The sequence below is a fragment of the Anabas testudineus genome, chromosome 4 (assembly GCF_900324465.2).
Source record: "Anabas testudineus chromosome 4, fAnaTes1.2, whole genome shotgun sequence".
Taxonomy (NCBI): Eukaryota; Metazoa; Chordata; class Actinopteri; order Anabantiformes; family Anabantidae; genus Anabas; species Anabas testudineus.
Genome location: NC_046613.1, coordinates 9,197,349 through 9,219,521, shown reverse-complemented (window position 1 = coordinate 9,219,521; position 22,173 = coordinate 9,197,349). Strand labels below are relative to the sequence as shown.

The following is a 22,173-nucleotide window of genomic DNA, read 5'->3' as shown; positions in this document are numbered from 1 at the left end:
CAGGTTTGTTGGAGCAGAACAGATGCACTCACCTGATGAGAGCCGCGGGTCAAACGTGTCAAATGAAGGTCACGAGATCAGGTTTTCCCATTTGGCCATCAACTAATTGGTCCAGCGTATTGAGGAGGCCCACAGGTTAATATACGGGGTCATTCACCTGCTGCTGTGGTCAAGTGAACACTGAGTCAGACTCTAGTTGGATTTTCCTAAACCTGTTGCTCTAGGTTTGTAGTTTGCCCTAATTGCCAGAGGCTCCATCTCTCGGTTAAAAGGCTCCACCCTGTGGAGAAATACTTCATTGCACATTCTCAAGCTTGTGCATTTGAGGCTTTTTTTTTTTTTGTAATAGGACTCAAAGCAGATTGTGTGTTAATCCATAGTACACAGCCTTTTCAAATTTGTCACCATCATTTTAGAAATTGCTTTGTATTCTGCTGCAGTTTCTGCTTTAGCTTAAACACACACACACACACACACACACAGGGAAGTTGCATCAGGATTTAAAAGCCAAGATTAATCTCATGCAAGATAATCAGTCATATCCACTCTTCAGCTAGTTTCACAATCCATGTCGATAAAACTCAATAGAAAGGCCGGTTTAGGAGTTGAAAAGGTCAAAGTCCCACAGGTTTAGACCTAAATGTAGCAGAAATCTTGATGTTTAAGAACTGAGGCTTCCAGTGATGGATTGGTTTTGCACGTTTAACACAGATTTACCACAATCTTCCGGTGGTAAGGTGCCCAGCTGCACAGTTTCTGCTTGAGGTCACTCCTCCTTTTCATACTGGCCATTAGGAGCTCTGTCCCCTTCTGGTGGAACTGATGTTTAGTTTAGATGAGAATGAGGCTAAAAAGCAGGTTCCACCATTTGAGGCAGCCTAAATCTATCAATGACAGCATCTTAGGTGAAGTTTGTGTAGTTTTCACATAAAACAAAGCTGAACTTTCCAAATTCTGAGGGACTGGAATACCTAGTGAGCAGAAACCATTTCAGTGAGCATAAGGGCACCTGTTTTAAGGTAGACTGTACCGATGGACAAACACGGGCCACATCTTTTAGAAAGATTTATAGGTCCACACAATTGATCAGTGCTGCCTAAACAGATCACTGACAGCTAGAGTAACAGACACTTGAACAGTGAATTAGTACAGTAACTCAACACATACGGTTAATGATCTGTGCAGCCACTTCTTGACCAGCATTTTAAAGGAAACTGTTCATTTCAGTTAAAGTCAATTAAGTAAACAGATTCATAAAATCATATTCCTTTATTCAGTTTGTGCAAGTTGTACAATAGATGGTATTTCCATGTACATGAAAAGTACAACAAATTACACAAGTCTGGCTAAGTCTTTATTTGTAACTCTTCAATGGTAACATCCAATCACAACACTACTCAGGTTAAATAACATATGGCTTCTCAATCATCTACATAGTAAAGGGAACAGAGATGACGGTCCAACAATCGCGCACAAAATGTTTTATCTTAGCTCACACCAAGTGAAAAAGAAAAAAAATCATCTCATTAAATGTTTACCTGCTGTTTTAAACAGTGTGTAGTAATTAAAATTGTATTCAACAGAAGCAACAGATATCTCTTGTACTTGGTCCTTAATAGATTTTTTTCCTGTGGATGTGACACTGGCAACAACAAAAAAAAAAAAACACCGGAGACTTAAACTTCCATTTAAAATAAGTGAATATTAAAAATGAATGGAGAAAAAAAACAAACCAAACCAAACTTGATTTAAAAAAAAGGACAAAAGCTTTCCTATTAAAACCTTCTTAAAGCAACAAAAACCTAGCAAGCCTTCAATCTTAGTCATTTACACATTCTTATTTTAAACTTACAACCAGTAACCAAAATGCGAAAAGCCAAGAAATGCTTGTCAAGGCCAAGTCTAAAACTTAGAGGTTTGTGGTGGTGGTGTTGTTGGGACAGATAAATCAAACCAGTTCAAACACTTCAGTCATTGCTAAAAGAATGGCAGTGACTTTACCAGAAACAAATGTTTCTGATTCTAATATGCTGACTTACAAGTAATCACTGACAATTGGAGAACATAAACGCAAAGACTGACAACTGTGAGGTCACTGTAGGAAGCATTAGCATGAAATAAAGAATAAAATAACCACAAACTAAGTATTCCTCATGTGAACATTCTACTGATTTTACAACACACACTTTTGCTAGAACAGCATTTAAACTCATGCAATATTTGCACCTCAGCCTCAAGCAGAAAAATATTTCACACTATGTTCTCTGGGTGCACAATGTGGAGAAGGATATAGGAGAAAAGAAAATCAGAGCAAACCAGTCAATTTCTCAAAACAATAACACCCAAGCAATAAAAGGTACTTAAAATTGCAGGGTGCACAGTAGAATGTGCCACATAACCGCTGAATCCTGGACTGCACATCCCTACAGGAAAAGGGGGGGGGGGGGGGGGGGGGGGGGAGAGAGTTAGGTCAGACCTTACTTTAGATAAAAAGTCAAATTTATTACATGCTACATCCAAATATCTGGAAATACACTGCCCGTCCAAAAAATAAATCAATAAATAAATACATTTTGTTGCACCACCTTTTGATTACAGCACATATTTGCTGTGCCATTGTTTTGATAAGCTTCTGCAATGTCACAAAATGTATTCTTATTAATTAGTTGCATTCATTTTTCACCAAGATCTTGTATTGACGATGGGAGAGTCAGACTGCTGCAAAAATTCTTTTCCAGCACATCCCAAAGATTCCTGGGGTTAAGGTCTGGACTCTGTGGTGACCAATCCATGTGTGAAAATGATGTGTCTTGCTCTCTGAACCACAAAAAAAAAAATCCATTGATGGAATAACATGGTCGTTCAGTATATTCAGTAGTCAGCTGACCTCAGTCTTTGGACACATAACGTTGCTGAACTTAGACCTGAGCAACTGCAGCAACCCCAGATCATAGCACTGCCCCCACAGGCTTGTACAGTAGCCACTAGGCATGATGGGTGCATCACTTCACCTGCTTCTCTTCTTACTCTAATGCACCTATCACTCTGGAACAGGGTAAATCTGGACTCATCAGACCACATGACCTTCTTCCATTGGACAGTTTTTAAACCCAGTTTAGTTGCAACAATCTCCCCTAGATGTTTTTTTGCTCGACTCATGCCAATAATTTGATCCTTCTGAAACAGATTAACATCTTTTCCACAACCACAGAATGTGTCTTCAGACATGGTTGTTTAAGAAATGAGAAGCTACTCACTGCATCACACATCTCACTTAGTTAAATCCAGGAGGTGTCCCCTTTTTTGGACAGGCAGTGTAATATCTTTTTATTTTAATAACTATCAATGGATGATTTCACCCTCTCACATACACACCTCTTTCAGCTTCTAGTTTGAATTTCTTTGCCTCACATTCTTGTCTTTGTGGTTAGCAGTAGAATTGCTCTTCCTGAAAAAGAACAAATATGAGTTTTGTAACAACAGCATATATGCAAAGTGAGAATGAAGATACTGAGCTGCTGATAGTACTTACAGAGGAGCAGATCCTGAGTCATCATCTGGACAGCAGTCATTGAAGACAAACAAAAACAAGAGTCAGCTAATTGCAGGTTATGCGTCTATGACCGGTGTGAGTAACACATGCCCCTCCCCAACAAATCATAGCAAAAGGTTAAAATGGGATAATCTTTCCAACGAGATCATAATTAAATCCTACTAGGCATGCCCACCTGTTACATTTCTGGCAATAAATTCTACCACAAAATCCTTGTTAAATAATTCATTGTGTAATTCTACATAATCATGGTTTGCGTTCTATAGAATGACATAACTAAATGTCAATTTGTAAACCATTATGTTGCTTAAACAAATCTATATTAATATTTGAAAATTGCCATCCATGAACAATTTGTACACTGTCCTGAGTCAGCACCCACCCACCCAGCATCACAGAGCCTCATGCAATAAAAGCAAAGGACACCAAAGGAACACTGCAGTGGCCATATTGAGATAAAAACAGTAGATATTTTAACTAGCAGACGTAACACACATCCTGGCATGTAGTGGCAGTATAAACACCAGAGCAAGGGCATGTATTCACAAAATAAGGCAAAGAGGAGGCCATCTTTGTGGCCAAATGGTGAATAAGACAAATGGTAAATGGTATACTAATCTGGAGAAGAGGGTCACCTTTCATTTATCATGCATAAGAGTACAAGATGCAGAAGGCATGCAGACAGAACGCTGAAACCTCTCACTTTTTAACCTATCCAATTCCTTGTCAAATCAGGACACTAGTTTGAGTGTCTCGTTTGACTCTTTCATTGGCTCAATTGTGATTAAAACACCAGGAAAAGAAGTGGAAAGAAAATATTTAAAGCTTGCTCAGTTGTCAGATTGCAGGGCCAGTGAAAGAGTGACCAAATCTTTGAGCATGTTACTCTTAGAAGTGGTGACTACGAAAGCAGTTAATTCAGACTCCCATAGGCCCCCTCCCACACGGTTATCCCAGCCCAACCACTTCAGTCTGACATGCAGTTTTGTTCACTTACCAAAATGCAAAATCAGCAGCGAACAGAGAAGTCAAAATGTAAATAAAAAAAAAAAAGTTTCTATCTCAGATTGTTTACACATGGGTGAAAGCCAATTGCTTTCAATTAAAAATTCAAATAATAACAAAACCAAAGATGATAAGATCTCATTTGAATGCATGCAGCTACATTCTAGATATCTCCGACAAAAAAGCACCACCATTTGCTTTAATAGTCCCAGATTTGAAAGGGCAATATATCCTTATAACAGTTAAAGTGACACATTTGGTCTTACTAAAAGATTTATCTACATTATTTTATCAAAACATTAAATCAGAGAACAAGGCTTTCCCACAAAAAGTTTAATGCAGGTTGGGAAATAGTCATATCCCCACTAAACATGCAGATGTATTTATATTATACGTGTGGTATTGTTTTTCCAACTAATACTAAAACAGAGAAATGACCATTAAGTTTTGTTTTTGTTGTGTCCAATTGCATAAGATGAGACACTTATACTCTGTCATGTATCATCACTAAAGACTCAACTCAAGTTTAGATTTTTAAAGTTAAGTTTAAGTTAAAACTTTAGAGCCAATTACTAATTAATGTAAAAGCAAGGCAAATGTTGCAATTCTGCTTTGCCTGATCCATGTAAAATTCTCCTGGTACCAATGTAATTGTCTGTTGTCCAAGAGTTGTTCATATGTAGAGGTGTAAGCAACGTGACATACGTACCGTCATTGACCTCATCAGGCTTTCTCCTCTTCTCATAGATGAAGATGATGGTCACCAGGATGATGACCTCAGCCACAATGCCAAGGAAGGGCCAAAGAGCAGCCAAGCGACTGCGGACACGCAGGTAGATCTTGTCACTGTTTGTGCCAATTTCACTGGTTCCAGAGCAGACGTAGTTTGCAATATCTTTTTCGATGTTTAGGTCATTAATGGTCAAGGTGGTCTTGTTGGGGGTGTTCTGGATCTCGTATTTATCACTAGTGCCATTGGTAATAGGCTGAGGATTGTGTGTAAACAAAATAGACAAAAAGACAGATGTAACCATTACGCATAATTTCATTCCACAATTGAAATACTAGACATATAAGTTTTAACTGAAAGAGTCACAGTATCAATGACAACTGAAATAATTACATTAAATACTGATTATCAAAATGACAAGCATGAGAGATATACCATTTGATCACGCTCATCCTCTTTAATCCAGGTCCAGTCTGTGGGTAGTGGATAGCCATGGCTCACACAGATCAACACAGCTTTGTCATTCTCGTTGCCATGCTCAGAGTGCTTGTAGGCAGAAACATGGGGAAGTGCTACAGGAAGAAGAGAAACCCGTTCAAATTAGAATATAAAGGTTTGGGAATTTATTAAGATACATTTAATCTTTTAATCTGGAGCAACAAGCAAGCCAGGAGCCAACATCAATTTTTCCAAAGCATCTCGTTTAACTGTTGTATTTATATTGACACTGTCGCCACAGCAGATCAAGGCACACGTTTTGCACCGGATGGCTCAAGACTGGTACCACTGGCTTGTGCAGCCTCAGTGGCTGTGGTCTTTGGACAGTGTGGGGGTTCAGTGTCTTGTCCAGGGAAACAAAAAATACAGGCAGAAGGAATTGGTCAGCCAACTCAGGAGTTGTTTGGGTGTGTGTGGGGGGGGTGTCACTCCACGAACACTAATCACCAAATTGATTTGTAAAATTATGAATAAACTTACTTTTGACTTCAATTGTCTGCTTCAACTCTGGTTCAGTCAGGAACACGCATTCATACTTTCCACCTGAAGTAAAGGTGATCTTGTCCAAACTAAGTTAAAAACACAAGAGAGAAAAACCTATGAAACACTCAGAAATAATCAAGTGCATGTTTCGAGGTACCTACTTCACCAGTAACTTTAATGACTGATTAGTTTTCCACTTGGCCAAGTAGAAAATCAACAATGAAAGCCTGTTCATGCTCAAGAGCTGAGGGTAAAACTAAAGCTGCTTGTCCATACAACAAATACCTCAAAATTTTCCATGTTAATCACAGTCCCACTATTGTTTGACGCTACCGTCCCGTACAGTCCTGCCTGCTCTCTCTAATGGGAAATTAAGTCAGGTTAAGTGAGCACATTGCTAGGGGTGCTTATCTCTGCTGCGAAGACTACTGGCAAAGCTGCACGTCTGCACAGTCCATCTCTCTGCTAATCAACAGCAGTGAATGCATGAATGGTTCCACTAGCTCTGCTGCTAATGGGGGCAGCTTGTGAGAAAAGAGGGAAAATGAGAGGGGGAGGGATGACAGAAAAGCAGACAGCAAAGTGTGAGGCAGAGAATATCTGAACATAGAGATACTAATACACTATGCCAGAATATGAATATGCAAAACAAATATAGCTCTATTCTAGGTTTAGGATTAGTTAAACAAGTTTTATGTCAATGATGCTTAGCTTTGCATTTCATGGGATGTGTATTAAAAATGGGGTTGTCATTATTTATATGACTCAATCACTTACTACTGCCAATCAGTGATTTGTAGTAAAAAAAATAATAAATAAAAATTTAAAAAAAACTTCTGCAATACAAGCACCTTATTTGTGTCCGGCTAACTCCAGGACAGCTCTGCCCATACGGCTAACTTGAGGAGAAACGCATACTTACTGGAGGGTCGTGTACGAATTGGAGTCAGTGGTCTTAGACTTTTCTATGACTTTGCCATTATGCATCCAGTGGGATCCATGGATGGGAAGTGTGGAGCCTGTCAAGTTGCATCTGAGCAAAGCAGAGGTCTGGTTGGTGACCTCAGTGGGGTCGGCAATGATGGTTGGGGCTTAGAATGAACAGACAAGGGGATAAAATTATTATTTGTAACTTCTGAGATGAAAATGTTCACCTTACAGACATCAGATAATATTTTGCAGATTTTAGACATAAAAGGTTATTTTATCAGCCTAATTTAATTCATGATCAGGATATGCCTTAAAATGCATCACAGGATAAATATATATTTTTTAACTATGGTCTAAATTATATTTTGTCTTATAACACTCAACAGTTGCCTTCACAAAAACGTCTGGCTACATCCCATTTCCCTTTATTGTTCCATGTTTATCAATCCCGGTTTGTGTGTGTATGGACTCTGGGCACTCTCAGTTTGACTGATTGAAGCACAATATAAATAAAGAATGCATATTTTAACAAATGAAAAGATGTTTGTCAAATAGTATAAAGACAAATCAGACAGAGCTGATTCACTGTCATCATATACGAACAACAAAAAGGATATCCAATTTCTCTGAACAATTTCCTTGTTTTGTGTTTTGTCCTTGGATCTTTCCTCACTTATTCAGTGGGAGGAACCAACACCAGGAAAATGAATGAGGGAAACATACACAATTGAGGGAATTGGGATGTACCCAATGATTTGGGCATGGAAATACCATGAACAATAGTTCTGAACCCATGATAGCAGTAACTGACAACAAAGATAAAGGGAATATAATAAGGAATTTCTAGGTGTCCAATATGAAATCACTGCACTGCCTTCCTGAGATATTTATCCTATTGTTACCAAAGGTTGGGATACAAGACATTTTTGTTAAAGCAATTGCTGAGTGAATTGTTTGGTTTGGTGAAAAGAAGAATCATCAACTACGTCCTTTGTATTTTCTTCAACTTACCAAGTCTGGGAAGAAAACAAATCTACTCACATATTAAGAGAACACTGTGACATCAGTACAATTTCTATATAAATGTACACAATGTTTTAGGAAGGGCAGAAAGAGCTCCCCTAAATGGGGAGACCTGTCCCACCAACTGTAGAATGAAGGGAAGTGTAGGATTCGTACTGGAAATCTAACAGATACAGTAATCTACAAAAGGCTGTGGGGGAAAGATTTAATAAAGACATGCAGAAGAAGCAACAAAGGGGAGTTTGGTAAAACACAATATCAAAGTATTTTAGCTTCAATTATTTGAAGAGAATTACCAATTCTTCAAAAAGTGAAAAAAATAATACTGGACCACAAGGCAGAAAGATGCCCCATGGCTAAGGATGTATCTTAGTAATTAGTTGCCATCTTCTGTGCCTATAGTTCAGTAGGCAAAGCCACAGGAATGGGTCTACAAGCATCAATGCAAGGGGCACTGCCAGTGTTAGTATCAATTAAGCAACATGCTAGCAATATGAATGTCTCAGGTAATCTGACAGCCCTTTTTGTTTTTGTAAAACAATTAAATACTTTGTTTTTATGTGCAATATTTTTCCCCAGCAGGAGCCATTTGCAAGTTTCAAACCTTATGACCAGTATTATGCAAAGAAAACCATAATCGTACCCTAAGCTCTAAAACAAAGAAAAAAGGCATCAGATTGAAGACATGTTTTGTGTCAGGATTAGGGAGCGGCACAGCCACGCTTTATAACCAAGTTCATATTCTACTACAAAACAACCTTGAAGAGTTTGGGGAGAGCAGAGGGGGAGTGTATATTGGGTGAAGCAGTATGAACAGGGTATTGGACCAGGAAGCATAGGAGCGTAGTAGGAGCTGAATGTCCAGGACTTCACTAATGAGGAGATTACAATCAAGCTAGACTTGACTCTCCTTATGCTTCTTCTGCCACTCACTTTCAATTACAATAACATTTGCCTGCGATCGGATCCACTTGATTTTTGGCGTCTTCTTCAGTTCATTGCGATCAGGGTCGTTGGAAGCACGGCACTCATATGTGCCTGAGTCGTTGAGGGCGAGGCTAACGAGGTGAATGGTACTAGTGGCGTGTGCTATATATGTGGCATTTATTTGCACACGGTCATCTCGTGCCCCGTCAAACAGCTGGGTGAAGGTCTCATTGGGCTCCTCACCCTCTACAAACCACCACTGTACCTCAGGAATGGGGCTCCCTATCACCTCGCAATGCAGCTCTGCACTGTCATTGATCAACCTAATCTGAGAGAGGGGAGACTTGATAAAACCCGCTGAGTACCATTTAAAGTGAACCCAGCAGACACATTTTAAGAAATTTTAAATGTGGTGGGTTTAAAGCAAGCCAGATGATTTCATGGATTAGTGATAAATGGCAGTGATGGAAGAAAGACAAACAAACAGAAAAGAGAAAAAATAAAGTTAATAAAACAAATGAAATGAAAATATGAAAAGCAAGCACACAAAGAAAAAGAACAGGTCAGCGATACAAGGGTATCCAAATTTTGGTAGTCTTAGCAATTAAGATAAAATAATGTGAAATAAAAATGGGTATTTAGGTATGAACTAGTGTAGAGTAAGCTAAAACCATAATACTGTAATACAGCCGCTTTGTAATATACGCCAAGTTCTAAATGTTTAGTTCTGAATCTTAGGAAGGCATTAACTCATTGCTGCTAGAAAATTGTGTTAAACAAAAAACAAACTTTGAGCGGAGTCAGTATTAATGTTAATAATTCCATCCCAAAATAATAACAAGAGGGGGAAAAAAAACAAAACATTAAAAGTATCCAGTAGCATTCACGTGAAATGAGACAATGTATAGAGCTCTGAGAAGTGACACTGCCATGTCAGAAGGAGTAATGACATTTCACTAATTCACCAGTAATTTAACTTATGACACTGGGTGAGAATGCCAACTTAAAAAAAAGGTAGATGGTGGTTGTCATATAGACAAATGTAATGCTGCAGACATCCTCTAATTAACTCTTCTTAAAGCACAGAACTACAGACTACCAGGATTTTCACACAAGTAATATACACTGATGTTCCGTATGTTGATTTGTAAAATGATGAAGTGGCAAAGGAAATAGATGTCTGGATACGGCAGATCTGTAATCCTAGTGTTCTTAGAATAAACTGGTAGCTTGAAAATCATACTAGTTCCATTCATCTTCACTTATGCTTCCTGGCAACATGGCAGCATAAACAGAACTAGTCACATCATGTCTGGAGCTCTATAATGAAAGTAAAGAAACATGACAAGCAGATGTTGTTTAAAAAAGCTAAATAAAAAATAAGGGACAAAGCAATTATTTTTATTTTTTATTTTTTTTTTTAAATGGGCCACTAAGTGTTTTTCAAGACTTTCTGCCTTTTAATGTAAGGCTATGCACATGACACTGAGGCACAAGTCAGTATCCTCTGTGTTACAAAACAGATTAAGAAAAAAAAAAAAACAGTTTGTTTAATGCAATATGCTACAATTCAAATATTCTTATAAACTTACAGAAAGATGATCAGAAAGTTCTTTAAAGCTCTGGTGATTTTGAGTAGGCTGTCAAGTCCTGCTGAGTGTGTACAGATGGCAAAAATCAGTAAACTTATTTTCTCCCTATGCTGGTGATGAGGAAGCTGGTTTGGGGTGGTTGTGTTGTTTCACATACCGGTGAGACAATGAAATACAATCCTGTGAAGTCCAGTTGGATGAATATTATTGCGTTATGCATTAGTATGTGCTTAAAGCTTAAATCAGACACCAAAATAATCCACAAGGTTTTCCAGGCAACCAGTTTTTTAGTATTTGACCCACTCAGTGGTGCTCAGGTCATTTACTTAGGTAGGTCCAAAAAAAGAGTAACCTTCTCACACTAAAGGCTAAAGCAAAGCCAGCCATTTCGCCTATAACATCTCCTTTTTTCCCCCCTACATTTCCTTCACAAAGATAAAGTTAATTTTTAATTTGGGAATAACAATTTAGAATCAAAACTGTAAGCATATATTAGTAAAAACAAAAGAAAAACCAGACAGTTGTCTCTACATGCATATCAAGTAACATTTCTAACTTAGAGTAGCCTCCCTACCATTTCCAAAGGTCACCTTCACAGCACATGCTTTATGAAAGTTCAAAATTAAATATAGTCCTGGCTCAGAGTCCCTACTGTGATTAGATGTAAACCACACAAATCCTGACTGTCTGGTTTACTGCCTATAATCTTCTGTTTGACATAATGAATCAGGTCCATTTAATTTGGAGTCCCTCCAAAGAATGAATTTCAAAGTAAGTTTTCTACATTGCATGCGGTAATCAACAATTTCAACAGCCGGAACAATGTGCAGGGCTAGAAATCAACCATTTTACCATTTCACAGGAAAAGGATTGAATATTTGATGTGATTGAACAAGACGTGTTAAGCACACAGACTAGAAGGTAGCAAATAAACTGAAAGAATGACTATCTGTACTTCAGACTTTTCCCATAAAGTCTGTCTCAACTTTTATTCAACTGGCTGGTTAAAAATTTACAAGTTGGGGAGGGATTTATTCAGCCTTTTGTAGAGTATATACAAAGACTAACTTATCCTCAGGCCACTTTCAACACTCAAAGTATTTTGAAATTTTCATGCTCAACAGGTGAAGCCAACAATACAGTACAATATGCGAAGTAACACATTGAGAAACATGGTTGAAGGAGGCCAGCTCAAGCTTTAATTAATGGCCTGTATAATTTGGTCATTGCCATGTTTAGAAATAAGCAACTTCTGATGAACAGGTTTATTCTTGCTCAGTTATTTATAGCCAATATAAATATTTTGAATCTCAACTCGATCTTGCATTAATCAGGTAGCTACTTCATTTAATGTAATCATTAATTTGAGGTGGACCAGCACACAGTCACTACTTTTGAAAGGATGTCAACTCCCACACCAGCAAGAAAAGAGAGTTACTACCAGTGCTACTGCTTTGACTAAGGGCTTTTGTCATGATCATAAATGGATAATTTGGATGAGAGCTGGTTAAGTAGCTTTAGTCTCAAAATGGAGGGCAATAACAAAATGAGTCTATATTCAACGCTATTTAGTAAATTCTTTAACAAGTTTAAAAATAGGATATTTCATGCTTTTTTCACAAGTAGCCGCCTCACCTACCCTGATGCATGACAACCTATTTTTCTTGCCAAAGTTAGGCTAAAAATAAAAAATAAAAGAAGCTGAAACTCTAGGGACAACTCATTTTACTCCTGATCCACTTCACCTCTGTCATTATCAAGTGAGCGGCATGAGGGTTTCTTGCACTTTTTTAAACTACAATAATACCTATAATATTCATAAATTGTGGTAGATGGCACCAACTCAAAATTAAAAATACCCTGTTAAACATTTGATTTATGAAACCAGGGATGCAGCACATGTCCTTAATAAATGTCATGGGGTGATGAAATGCTGTGGTGAAGTGAAATGACTCACCCCTGGTTTTCTAAAGTGTCATAAGAATGGGAGTACCAGTTCCAGTAATAAAACTCATTGTTACAATTTCCCCCTATTAAATACACAATGCAAAAAAAGAAAAGCCACACAACAGTAAATGCCAGACATAAGTTAATACAATGTGATTGGAATCTGAGACCTACATGTCAATTTTGCATGTGAGGAGTATAACTACATTTTCAAACTTCCACGCTCATTTGGTTCCTGTCAAAACAATAATAGTTTAGCAGCTTCATAATAACACCACTTGAACTGCTGAGTCTTGCCTGGTAACCCAAGAATCCCTATGAACAGGCCTCCTGCTCCACCTAATCCCTAAGGGCTGTTACAACAAAATATTCACTAAACAAATGCTTGTCCTAGTCAGTTATTTACCATCATAGTGGCAAACACAGCATCACATGACACAGACAACAGATAATTGATCGTTATCATTAGCAGCCAAGCAAAGCACCGCGTTAGTCTGGCGATCCAGGTCGACCAAGCAATAGCAAGCAGAGAGGCTACTGACAAGTAATTTGGTAATGTCAAGTTAATACAACTGAATGACAGGAAGCTCAGCTTATACTGTGACAGCTAATAAGTTAAGCGTCACGTTGAGCAAGCCATGTGACTTGTTGAATCCAAGACAAAATGATGACCGCTTAAAACTGGAAAAAAAAAAACAACAACTATGGCGAAGTGCGTGGAGCTGGTAGATCTAACATGGTCGGTGAAGATCGTCAGTCACACAGGTGAGGCCTGATGTTCAGCCGTGACAACTGGATTTCTTTCTAATGTTACAAGGCTGCACTCCGTTTCGTAAGCGGCTTACCTAATGGCTGGAATCATTTTACCCACGGTTTTGGTAAACATGGCGTAGGTCAGAAAACAAAAATGAAAGAAAATTTTAAACAGCAACTGCAACACTGATAGCAACCATTTGTAATGTCAGGCAACTGCGATTTGGGCAACGTTGCTAGCGTTTAGCTAACGTGCCAACATACAAAGGTTATCGTTACCGAAGACCCTTCACTGTAATATAACTTCAAGTGGCAAGATAACACTACCATAAGATAGAAATTTAAATTCACTTTATGTGAGACAATGACAAAAAAAATATATCGAAAATATCACATTTAGTGCTGTAGCGCAGTCACAAAATGGCCCGGTTTACTGTCCGCTAATTAGCTAGCATTATCACCAGCGTCCGCCTAGCAGCAAACGTCAATATGTGACAGTTTAATGCTGAATATGGACTTTAACGTGTAGTTTTCCTAGAAAACGTATGCGACAGAGAAAAGCCCAGTTGTTGTTACCTTCACACAGAGAAGTAGCGATAATAATGTCAATGTTCGTTTTCAGGGCAAAGTCTACATCTTCAACAAACATGGCTGACCAAAAAAATCTTACCTGTAGACGCACTAGCTCGCCAGCAGCCCAGAATAAGGGCAGTCACAGCCCACACTAACTTCATGGTTAACAATGTAGTATCTATAAAATCGTCGAATAAATAGAGTTATCGTTGATTAGGGAAAGCCGATTTTTCTTCCTCCTCTTCGGGTGAACTTCTCCGCGTTGAGCCGAGCGTGTCACTGGAACCGAAGTCGACGTTCGTCCTCTAGTTGCACCTCACGTACACGCACTGATAAGCACGTACGCATGACGCAAGCTCAGAGGCGTGGTCACGTCAAATGTGACTTATGGTGCTTTGTATCTGAATTCATTCAAACTTAATCTTTGCTTATATTCTCTTCCAATTTTCTTAACTTATACTAAGTTTAACGTATTTAATGGCCTGATTATAAGTGAAGGTAAATGATTGTAGCATGCAAACAATACAAAAACAGAATTGTTTCACGTTGGGTTGAAATAACTCAAGAGCTAATTGCTCATAATGCAGTGTAGCTTTCACCTGTAGAAAACTAAGAACAGTTTCATCAGGGATGCATATCATTTCAGAAATCCAATTTCTGAACTTTGTACAAAAGCAAAACAAAAACAATTTTTTGAACAGTGTTAAGAGATGACACAATTACAATACTAACACAAAACATGCTGTTATTGGAAATATTGCTGTGGGGTTAAGTGTCACTAAAGTGGACACTTGTAGAACAAATTAAATGGAAAACTTACATTAAAAAAATGACATACATGAAATCAAAATTCCAATGTGCCATGCTGACAGATGTAGTGACTTTACAACTTTAAATAGGTAATAACTGTGGTTACTGTGTTAATCAGAATGAAACAAACTATACACGAGGTAGCAACTTCACATTGTAAAGTCAAACTCATAGATATAAATCAGGTTTATAGATTTATCTTTCAGTTAGACCAATGTTCTGTCCAAAAGGAACAATCCCCTCAGATTAAAGGCCTTTGAACCTAAACCCCAGAGGAAAAGAAAGGTACAATGTGGAGGAAATTCACCCATGTGACTAAACAATAAGAGGAAGCAGAATTTATTAGCTTGTTGATAACATAAAGCACACAAGTACCCATTGAAGGATTTAATATAGACTCTGTTTACTATTGGAATGCCTTGGGTCAGGCCTCACTTTGAAAGTACAAAACATCTCAGAACTGTATTATGCATTGAAATCACTTCCAACAGTGTTCACTAATGATGTTATTGTTCCCCGCTTGGTGCTTGGTTGTTCTAAGAGCCTGCAAGACGTCATCAAAAGAACACATAATTCATACTGGGAAACACAAACCAGTACGGCTCACAACCCGCTTGTTAGCCAAACCTGTTTAACATACTACTATTTTATTTATGTGGTATTAGGACAAACATGTCACTGTGTCACTTTTGTTCAATTTTAGAATATCTGCTGTACCACAGAAAATATCATCAAATATAATGTCATGGTCGTTTTGATTACTGCACTCCCATCTAGTGTCTAACCACAGCACCGCACAGACAGCGCAGCAGAGAACACCAACTTTGCCTCAGTGGTTGTTCACACAAAATAAAAACACATTTCTTTGTGGTTACTGTCACTTCTGGAAATACAAGCTTAATTTTACCATGCAATGTCATCAAGTCCATTTTAGTGTGCAACTACTGTTGCTCACAAGCAGGCCTCCAGAATATGTACACACACGGAGAACCATTTACATGAATTTTGAGTGATAGCACCCAAACATCTTTATTTTCATACCATTTTCTTAATACATGATCATACTGCAATAGTCCTTCAACTGGCAACTTTAGAAAAAATATTTAATTTATGCTTAAGTTAAAATGTACTGAACTGTTTCTAAGTGTGTTTTGTGAAAAGCTCATATTTATCAGGCCTTTCAGACAGAATTTATAAACAAACCTGTATGTGTGTGTGTGTGATTTAATAAAGATTATTCACATCATTGTTGAAACTGCACAAAATTACTGCAATTTGACATATTGTTTCAAGTGCATACAATGGTACCTGTGAGGTGTCAGGTAATCTTAAAACTGTAGGATCTTGACTATAAAAAAATGATGTCATATTCATCATATATGAGAACTAAATTAATCAAATATCAAACAGCCTTCTAAACCACAAAGAAACTGAAATGCACCCTTAGACAGTGCACTTTGGGTCTTTTTCTCATTATCTGTGATATGAATACTAGTTATAAAAAGCGACAAACTATACATTTAATTTTCCTTTTCGTTTTAAATCATAGAAATCTGGAAATTAAAAAAAAAAAAACTAAAGAAATTACAGCAACTGCCTTGTTGTCCCAAGTTTTCTACCTTTGGATTCCTTTGTTTTTCTTCTTCCCTGTATGAGGTTGATTCAAGCAGATAGAGCCTCTTGTAGTTTCCATGTTTCTCTACATCCTCCCTGACAGAAGCTGCACTCCAGGCCTCCATCCTTCATTTGTTCAGGTTCCTGATGAAGGTGGGAGCAACAGGGCAAGTAGAATTACATGGATCTCATGTATCAATCACCCCTGAATTAGGCTTGAGTGCTCCTGACGAGATGCACTCAGGTCTCTGCCCTTCGGCAGGGAGAGACTGGAGGTCACCGCTCTGAAGTACAGCAGCCTAGGAGCTATAAGCAACTCATAGGTTCATAAGGACAAATGTTTCTCTAGGAGTTATCGGTGGAGTTCTCATTGCTGGCTGAACTTGAAGACTGAGGAGTAGAGGAGGATGAAGAAGATGAGGAGGAGGAAGAGGATGAGGTAAAGTTCATCCCTGATAGTTCTGGAGGGTTTGTTGCCGTGTTCTGTCCACTCAGGCTTTTCCTGCACACTGGACAAGTGTCGTGCTAGAGAGAAGAAAAAATATAAAGCTGCCTTAGTCATATCGGTGATGTTTCAAAGTAATTTAACAGTTTCCAATAGTAACTGACTACTGCTGAATGTTAGGGTGGAAAGAGCATTAAATCGTTGATGACTAATACCTGTTCCAGCCAGGGTACTATGCAGTCATTGTGGAACATGTGATTGCATGGGAGCTGCCTCACATTTTCTCCAACACTGTAATCTTCTTTACACACAGGGCATTCCAGTCCTGAAGCTGAAAAACATACCATTATAAATATGATATGCCCGGTACTGTAGCACAGCACTGTAGGTTTGAATAATAAACACTTAAAAATAGTACAATGGTGTACACCTATATTGTGCTTTTTAACCTTACTGGTGATGACACTATTAATTACATTATTTAAACTTAAACAACTGAATATTAGCTTAATCACACCAGTCAGAGTCAAATCCAAATTGGCTGCTACTGCGACTTTAAGACCAGTTTACCGACTCTCCACCGTCGGATTCAGCTGCTGCCTTCTTTGTGTTGTATAACAAATTAACTCATCATGATACTGGCATCAACAAACTGATTTCATTTCATTTTCAGGAAAGATTTAGGTGGTGGTGGGGCATGGAGGGAAGAAGTGAATGCAGCTTTTGTCAGGGACAGCTGTGGCTAGCTTTTATTAGCTTTAACTGGCTCTGTTGCCTTTGCTGTGTACCTTACTGGTTTGTTGTTTTAGTTGTGTTTTGTTGTATGTGCATATTTATTAACATGCAGTTTTCCTGAAATATATATATAACATATATATATATATAAAAATCCATAAATATATGATAAAAAAAATTTAAATGTATATATACCAGTCATATTGTGTTCTTAAATACATTTTGACTAAATACTTACTCTAAATCACATGCAGTTAGGCTAATAGGAGAGTGTAAAATTGCTTGTCGGTGTCAGTCTAAGTGTGACTGGTCCTCTGTCTCATACTGCAATGTAAAAGGAGCAAACAGCCGTGTGTTTTGAACAAAATTGCACTGGTGTCCAACTTTGCATGACAAAACTTATTACAGCACTATTCTTTATTGTAACTTACCAACATGCTCATCTGTGATTTGTACTGTGGGAAGACTCTTAATTTTATCCCTATCAGCAGGAGGAGGTCCCGTGTTCTCAAACTGGTTTAATAACTACAGATGAAAGAGGGAAAGAGTGAAAAGAAAGTTATTTGTCGCATTTGTATAATAACATATACACATCTAAAGTATGAAATTCAACATTATCTTGTATTATACAATTAGTATAACTAACCAAAAAAAGCTTCTGTTTAAACATCTGAAGACTTCCCAAAATTACCTGTGTTATAATTGCATCAAGTCCGTTGGCCCCCCAGGCATAATCCATAGGATTTGAATGAAGAACACCCCTTTAAAAAAAAGGAAACATTAGATCAACCAGACCAAGCCAGTTGTATTTTGATGACAAATTGCTTCCTAGTACATTATAGCTCTGTTCCAGAGACTCACCAGGGTCCAACACCAATATTTGGCATTGCAGTAGGTGCAATTATTCCATTCACTAGCTGCTGAATGATGCTACAAAAGAGAACATACAGGTTTAATAAGAATATTGTGAATGAGATATTAGTTAAAGTCGTTTTTAAATACTGACATGTACAAATCAAGGTAGACGAATAACACTTAGAGAAAGGGTGACCAAAGACACACATAGTAACTCAAGAATAAGTGATATTTCAGTCGCACAAGCGCTTTACCCTTCTAAAGTGGGAACTCCCTCATGCCTTCCTGCTTGTCGTCTTGAACCATGGCGACTTCTCGGTTGCCTGGCACCATACCGTTGTCTCGATGCCGTTTCCCTTTCCCGCCTGTTTTCAGCATCCCGATTATCCTCTGTTCCAAGTCCAGCTCCGAAATCAAAACTGTCATCAAACACACCCAGAGCAAACTGACCATAGCTCGAAGGGAATGTAAATAAATGCTGGTCCACATTCTAGAAGACACAAAGAGCAAAGCAAACAAAGCAAGCTGAGTGCTGTGGTATAAGTAACAGAAAGTGACCTGTCCTTAAAGGCAATAGAACCAGTTTATTTGTTTTTATTAATAAATTTAAGTCATCCCAAAGAAAGCATTTCCTCTTGTATTTTGCAGGAAAATGCCTCCTCACACTTACGGTATACGAACTACATAGCAGAGTAAGAGTGTCACTTATCTTTGAATAGGCCAAGTTGAATCAGCCCAGACATTTTTGATTATATTTCTGTGAAGGGCTGAATTGTATTTGTAAAAGCAGAAGTGGAAACCCTAAGATGATTTCCATTTTGTCTCTTGCCAGATCAGCACAAACATCAGTGGAAACAGTTTTTAAAAATGAGTATCACATTATTCAAGAGTGTGTGAAAACAGTGAGAGATAATCTGAGTAGAAAAATAAGTTAGAAACCTCAAATGATTGCTGGTTCTGGGGCCCACTGGAGATTGTGGACACGGAGCCATTGTCAGCACTAAACAGGGCACAGATAGTTGACAAAGTTATGTGTAGATTTAGTAAGAATAGAATATGACAACAGTTGGAAAAAAGAGATAAAGGTAAGTAATACATAGTCAATCTGAACAAATAAAGATAGCAGTGCATGCCTTTGTTTGCAACAAATCTAATCACAACTGCATATTTGAAGTCAAATCTAAATGTTTAAGGCACCTGGAAATATGATTACAAAGTATTCATATGATGAATTACTGTGTGCGGCAATGACTGATGATGAATGGAGACTAAGACAGTGTCAATCATCGAACTGGTTCCAGACACTCATGTTTTGCTGGTTCCTAAATTTACTGTTTTAAAGCTTCTTTTTTTTTTTGTATGACAGGTTTTCTCTGTCATACTATAAATGTCACATATTAATTGTTAGGAAGGATGATAAAACATATAAAGAAAAACATAAAAAAGACTATTTAGGGGTTTTCTTCATCCATAACGAATAGTGTGTGTCTCTGTATATGCAACTGAGACACACATACACTGATAAGTTGATATAACATGTTCAATATACAAACCTTCTCTCCTCCAGCAGCTCCTCTATAAACCCTGACTCACATCTTGGACATGTATACTCCTGTAAAAAAACAAAGAAACAAAATAAACATTAATTTAAACCAAAATATTAGACTGGGGACAGAATAGAAACCTAGATTAGGTAAAGTTTTGCTCATTCGTTCAACTTTATACTGAAACTGATTTAGAAGTACACTGGTGTTTTGACCAGCTGAACAGTGGGATGAGCGCAATCCAAACAGATTACATTTAGACTTGATTAAAACAACTGGACATGATCTAATTACAGATTAAGCTCAGTCCATACGTCTGATAAAAGTCTGTCTGACAGACATTTGGCAACACTAGACAAGCTCTGAGAAAGGAAGGAATACCTCAATACCAGATTTCTTAGAGTGCAGAATGCTGATTGTCTCTCCTGGTCCCTAAATATAACCATGCTGGACATGAGGGGTCAGCATGAGACATGCTGTCAGAGAAGATCTTCCCTCTTTAACCCTGACCACCTATCTGAACTGTTGTCTCCACCAGCTGGTGCAGGAAACAATGTCTGTAAGCTCCTTCCACAAACACCAAGGACAGCTGAGAAAATTAAGTAGAGGCTCCGTTTCCTGTTTTCAGGACATCTGCAGAGGAAGATGTTTACAAAAAAAAAAACACACCTGGCCACCATCAGTCCAACTCTGTCTTTTTCCATACTACTAATTACCTTTAACCAAGATTCAACACATTCCTTAGCTAATATAATATCTCGTGATATATTTGAATATATACATGTCCCTGTGTTTTCTTTTTGTTTTTACATTTTATTAACTTTTATATGATTATTTCGTGACACTAGTGCAGTATTACTGAAATAATAAAACAAAGATGAAGTCAAATAATACATTTGTATGGGGGATTTTGAAAAAATAAAGAAGTGGTGTGAGGCGAATACTGGTCTTTGCGAGCCACTGAAACCTGTGGCTCATCCTTCACATTGTGAGAGGCGTATTTAACCACAGCCCTTCAACAGATCATTCTAGCAGGTGACAGCCAGCTCACTTGTGTGCCTTACTGAATGGCGAAACAAGAAAGGGACACAGTGGCATTGTTACCACTAGATTATTCATATACATCTAATCTAAAGAAGAGCGTTAACGACGTTTAACGTGAATTAATGTAAGGAATACCTCAAGTGGAGTATTCGAGTTTATTACCGCCCTATTGTCGACATTTAACATTATTGCTAGCCAAGACAGCTAACAGTTAGGCTAATATGCTATAATATAACAATAATGAATAGAGGATCCTCCCCAGCTAATGTTACAAATCCTGCACGAAAAGTCTCACTATTCTGTGCGTAATGGCTAAGCAGTTCATTTTAGCACAATTATAGATCTAACTAACTAAGAACAAGCTAACTGACACTGAGTAGCTACCATTGAGCAGCGCTAGCAAGATCTCGTAAGAGTCAGCTAAGCATGTTAGCATGCTATCAGTTGGCCGCTCTGTTACACCAATTTCTGCTAAACTAACAACAAGGCTACAGCATTTTTACTTTGATAAGTGGTCCCTGTTTTCACTCTGTTCAGGTGGTACTCACGGGAAGTCGAGGACTAATTTCTGCCGAGCATCTGTGACAGAAGAACCGGCTGGGACATGGAGGAGCTTCTGCCATCTTTAGCAACTATACAGGTAGAGAGGAGGGAGGACTACGGAGCACCGAAAAGGACAATGTTAACCTGGAAAATACGGCGAACATGTGATTTAAATGACTGGATTATATTCCTCAATATATCAGTCTATTATTAATCCCACTGTCCACCTTGACTAAAAAATTTATAAATAAACCCTAAAAAGTCTTTTTTTAAATTCAGGTGCTAATTCAGGGGGTTAGGCCTAAATAAAGTGCTACTTAAAGAATAATGAATCAGTTGTCTAAGCCTTTTCCCCATATTGGTACGATTTAAAGGGTTTAAATCACATCACACAAAATCCATCAATTTAGTTTAATTTAATTTATTTTACATTGATTGATACAATTATTTCCCTCTTAAAATCCCATTAAAATTGTTTAATTATGCAAATATTAATGGGTCAATTAATAATTTCTTTACCTAAGAATTAAGGTTCATTGTGCTAAATAATTGTGTAATTTTAAGGAAAC

General features: G+C 37.9%; 2 protein-coding genes across 3 annotated transcripts; both read right to left on the bottom strand.

Moving 5' to 3' along the window:
• Window positions 1–1,250: 1,250 nt before the first annotated feature.
• On the bottom strand, window positions 1,251–14,328 carry bsg (basigin). 2 transcript variants are annotated; one of them, XM_026344924.1, is made up of 9 exons: window positions 14,112–14,328; window positions 9,156–9,506; window positions 7,192–7,360; window positions 6,267–6,355; window positions 5,724–5,860; window positions 5,268–5,544; window positions 3,533–3,557; window positions 3,376–3,448; window positions 1,251–2,423 (listed from the first exon to the last, which is right to left on the bottom strand). In XM_026344924.1, the coding sequence occupies exons 1-8, from the start codon at window positions 14,173–14,175 to the stop codon at window positions 3,388–3,390; spliced, it is 1,173 nt and encodes a 390-aa protein (XP_026200709.1). In that variant the 5' UTR covers window positions 14,176–14,328; the 3' UTR covers window positions 1,251–2,423; window positions 3,376–3,387. The 2 variants fall into 2 exon arrangements, with proteins under 2 accessions (XP_026200709.1, XP_026200708.1); XM_026344923.1 differs by lacking the exon at window positions 9,156–9,506.
• Window positions 14,329–15,147: 819 nt separating this feature from the next.
• Window positions 15,148–21,700, bottom strand: LOC113152957 (E3 ubiquitin-protein ligase RNF126). The gene is made up of 9 exons (XM_026346498.1): window positions 21,610–21,700; window positions 20,027–20,085; window positions 19,413–19,473; window positions 18,728–18,963; window positions 18,480–18,548; window positions 18,310–18,379; window positions 18,050–18,143; window positions 17,099–17,214; window positions 15,148–16,963 (listed from the first exon to the last, which is right to left on the bottom strand). Exons 1-9 carry the CDS (start codon window positions 21,682–21,684, stop codon window positions 16,784–16,786), a joined length of 960 nt encoding a protein of 319 aa, XP_026202283.1. The 5' UTR covers window positions 21,685–21,700; the 3' UTR covers window positions 15,148–16,783.
• Window positions 21,701–22,173: the final 473 nt, after the last annotated feature.

What these genes read in the sequence shown, in the direction of transcription:
- bsg (XM_026344924.1), bottom strand. Translation starts at nt 14,175, where the DNA reads ATGAAGTTAGTGTGGGCTGTGACTGCCCTTATTCTGGGCTGCTGGCGA. An exon ending in AATTCGTACACGACCCTCCA is followed by an intron (nt 6,356 to 7,191) that starts GTAAGTATGCGT and finishes TTTTTAACTTAG; the next exon opens with TTTGGACAAGATCACCTTTA. An exon ending in AGGATGAGCGTGATCAAATG is followed by an intron (nt 5,545 to 5,723) that starts GTATATCTCTCA and finishes CACAATCCTCAG; the next exon opens with CCTATTACCAATGGCACTAG.
- LOC113152957 (XM_026346498.1), bottom strand. Translation starts at nt 21,684, where the DNA reads ATGGCAGAAGCTCCTCCATGTCCCAGCCGGTTCTTCTGTCACAGATGC. An exon ending in AGAACCAGCAATCATTTGAG is followed by an intron (nt 18,964 to 19,412) that starts GTTTCTAACTTA and finishes TGTGTCTTCTAG; the next exon opens with AATGTGGACCAGCATTTATT. An exon ending in TAGTACCCTGGCTGGAACAG is followed by an intron (nt 16,964 to 17,098) that starts GTATTAGTCATC and finishes TCTTCTCTCTAG; the next exon opens with CACGACACTTGTCCAGTGTG.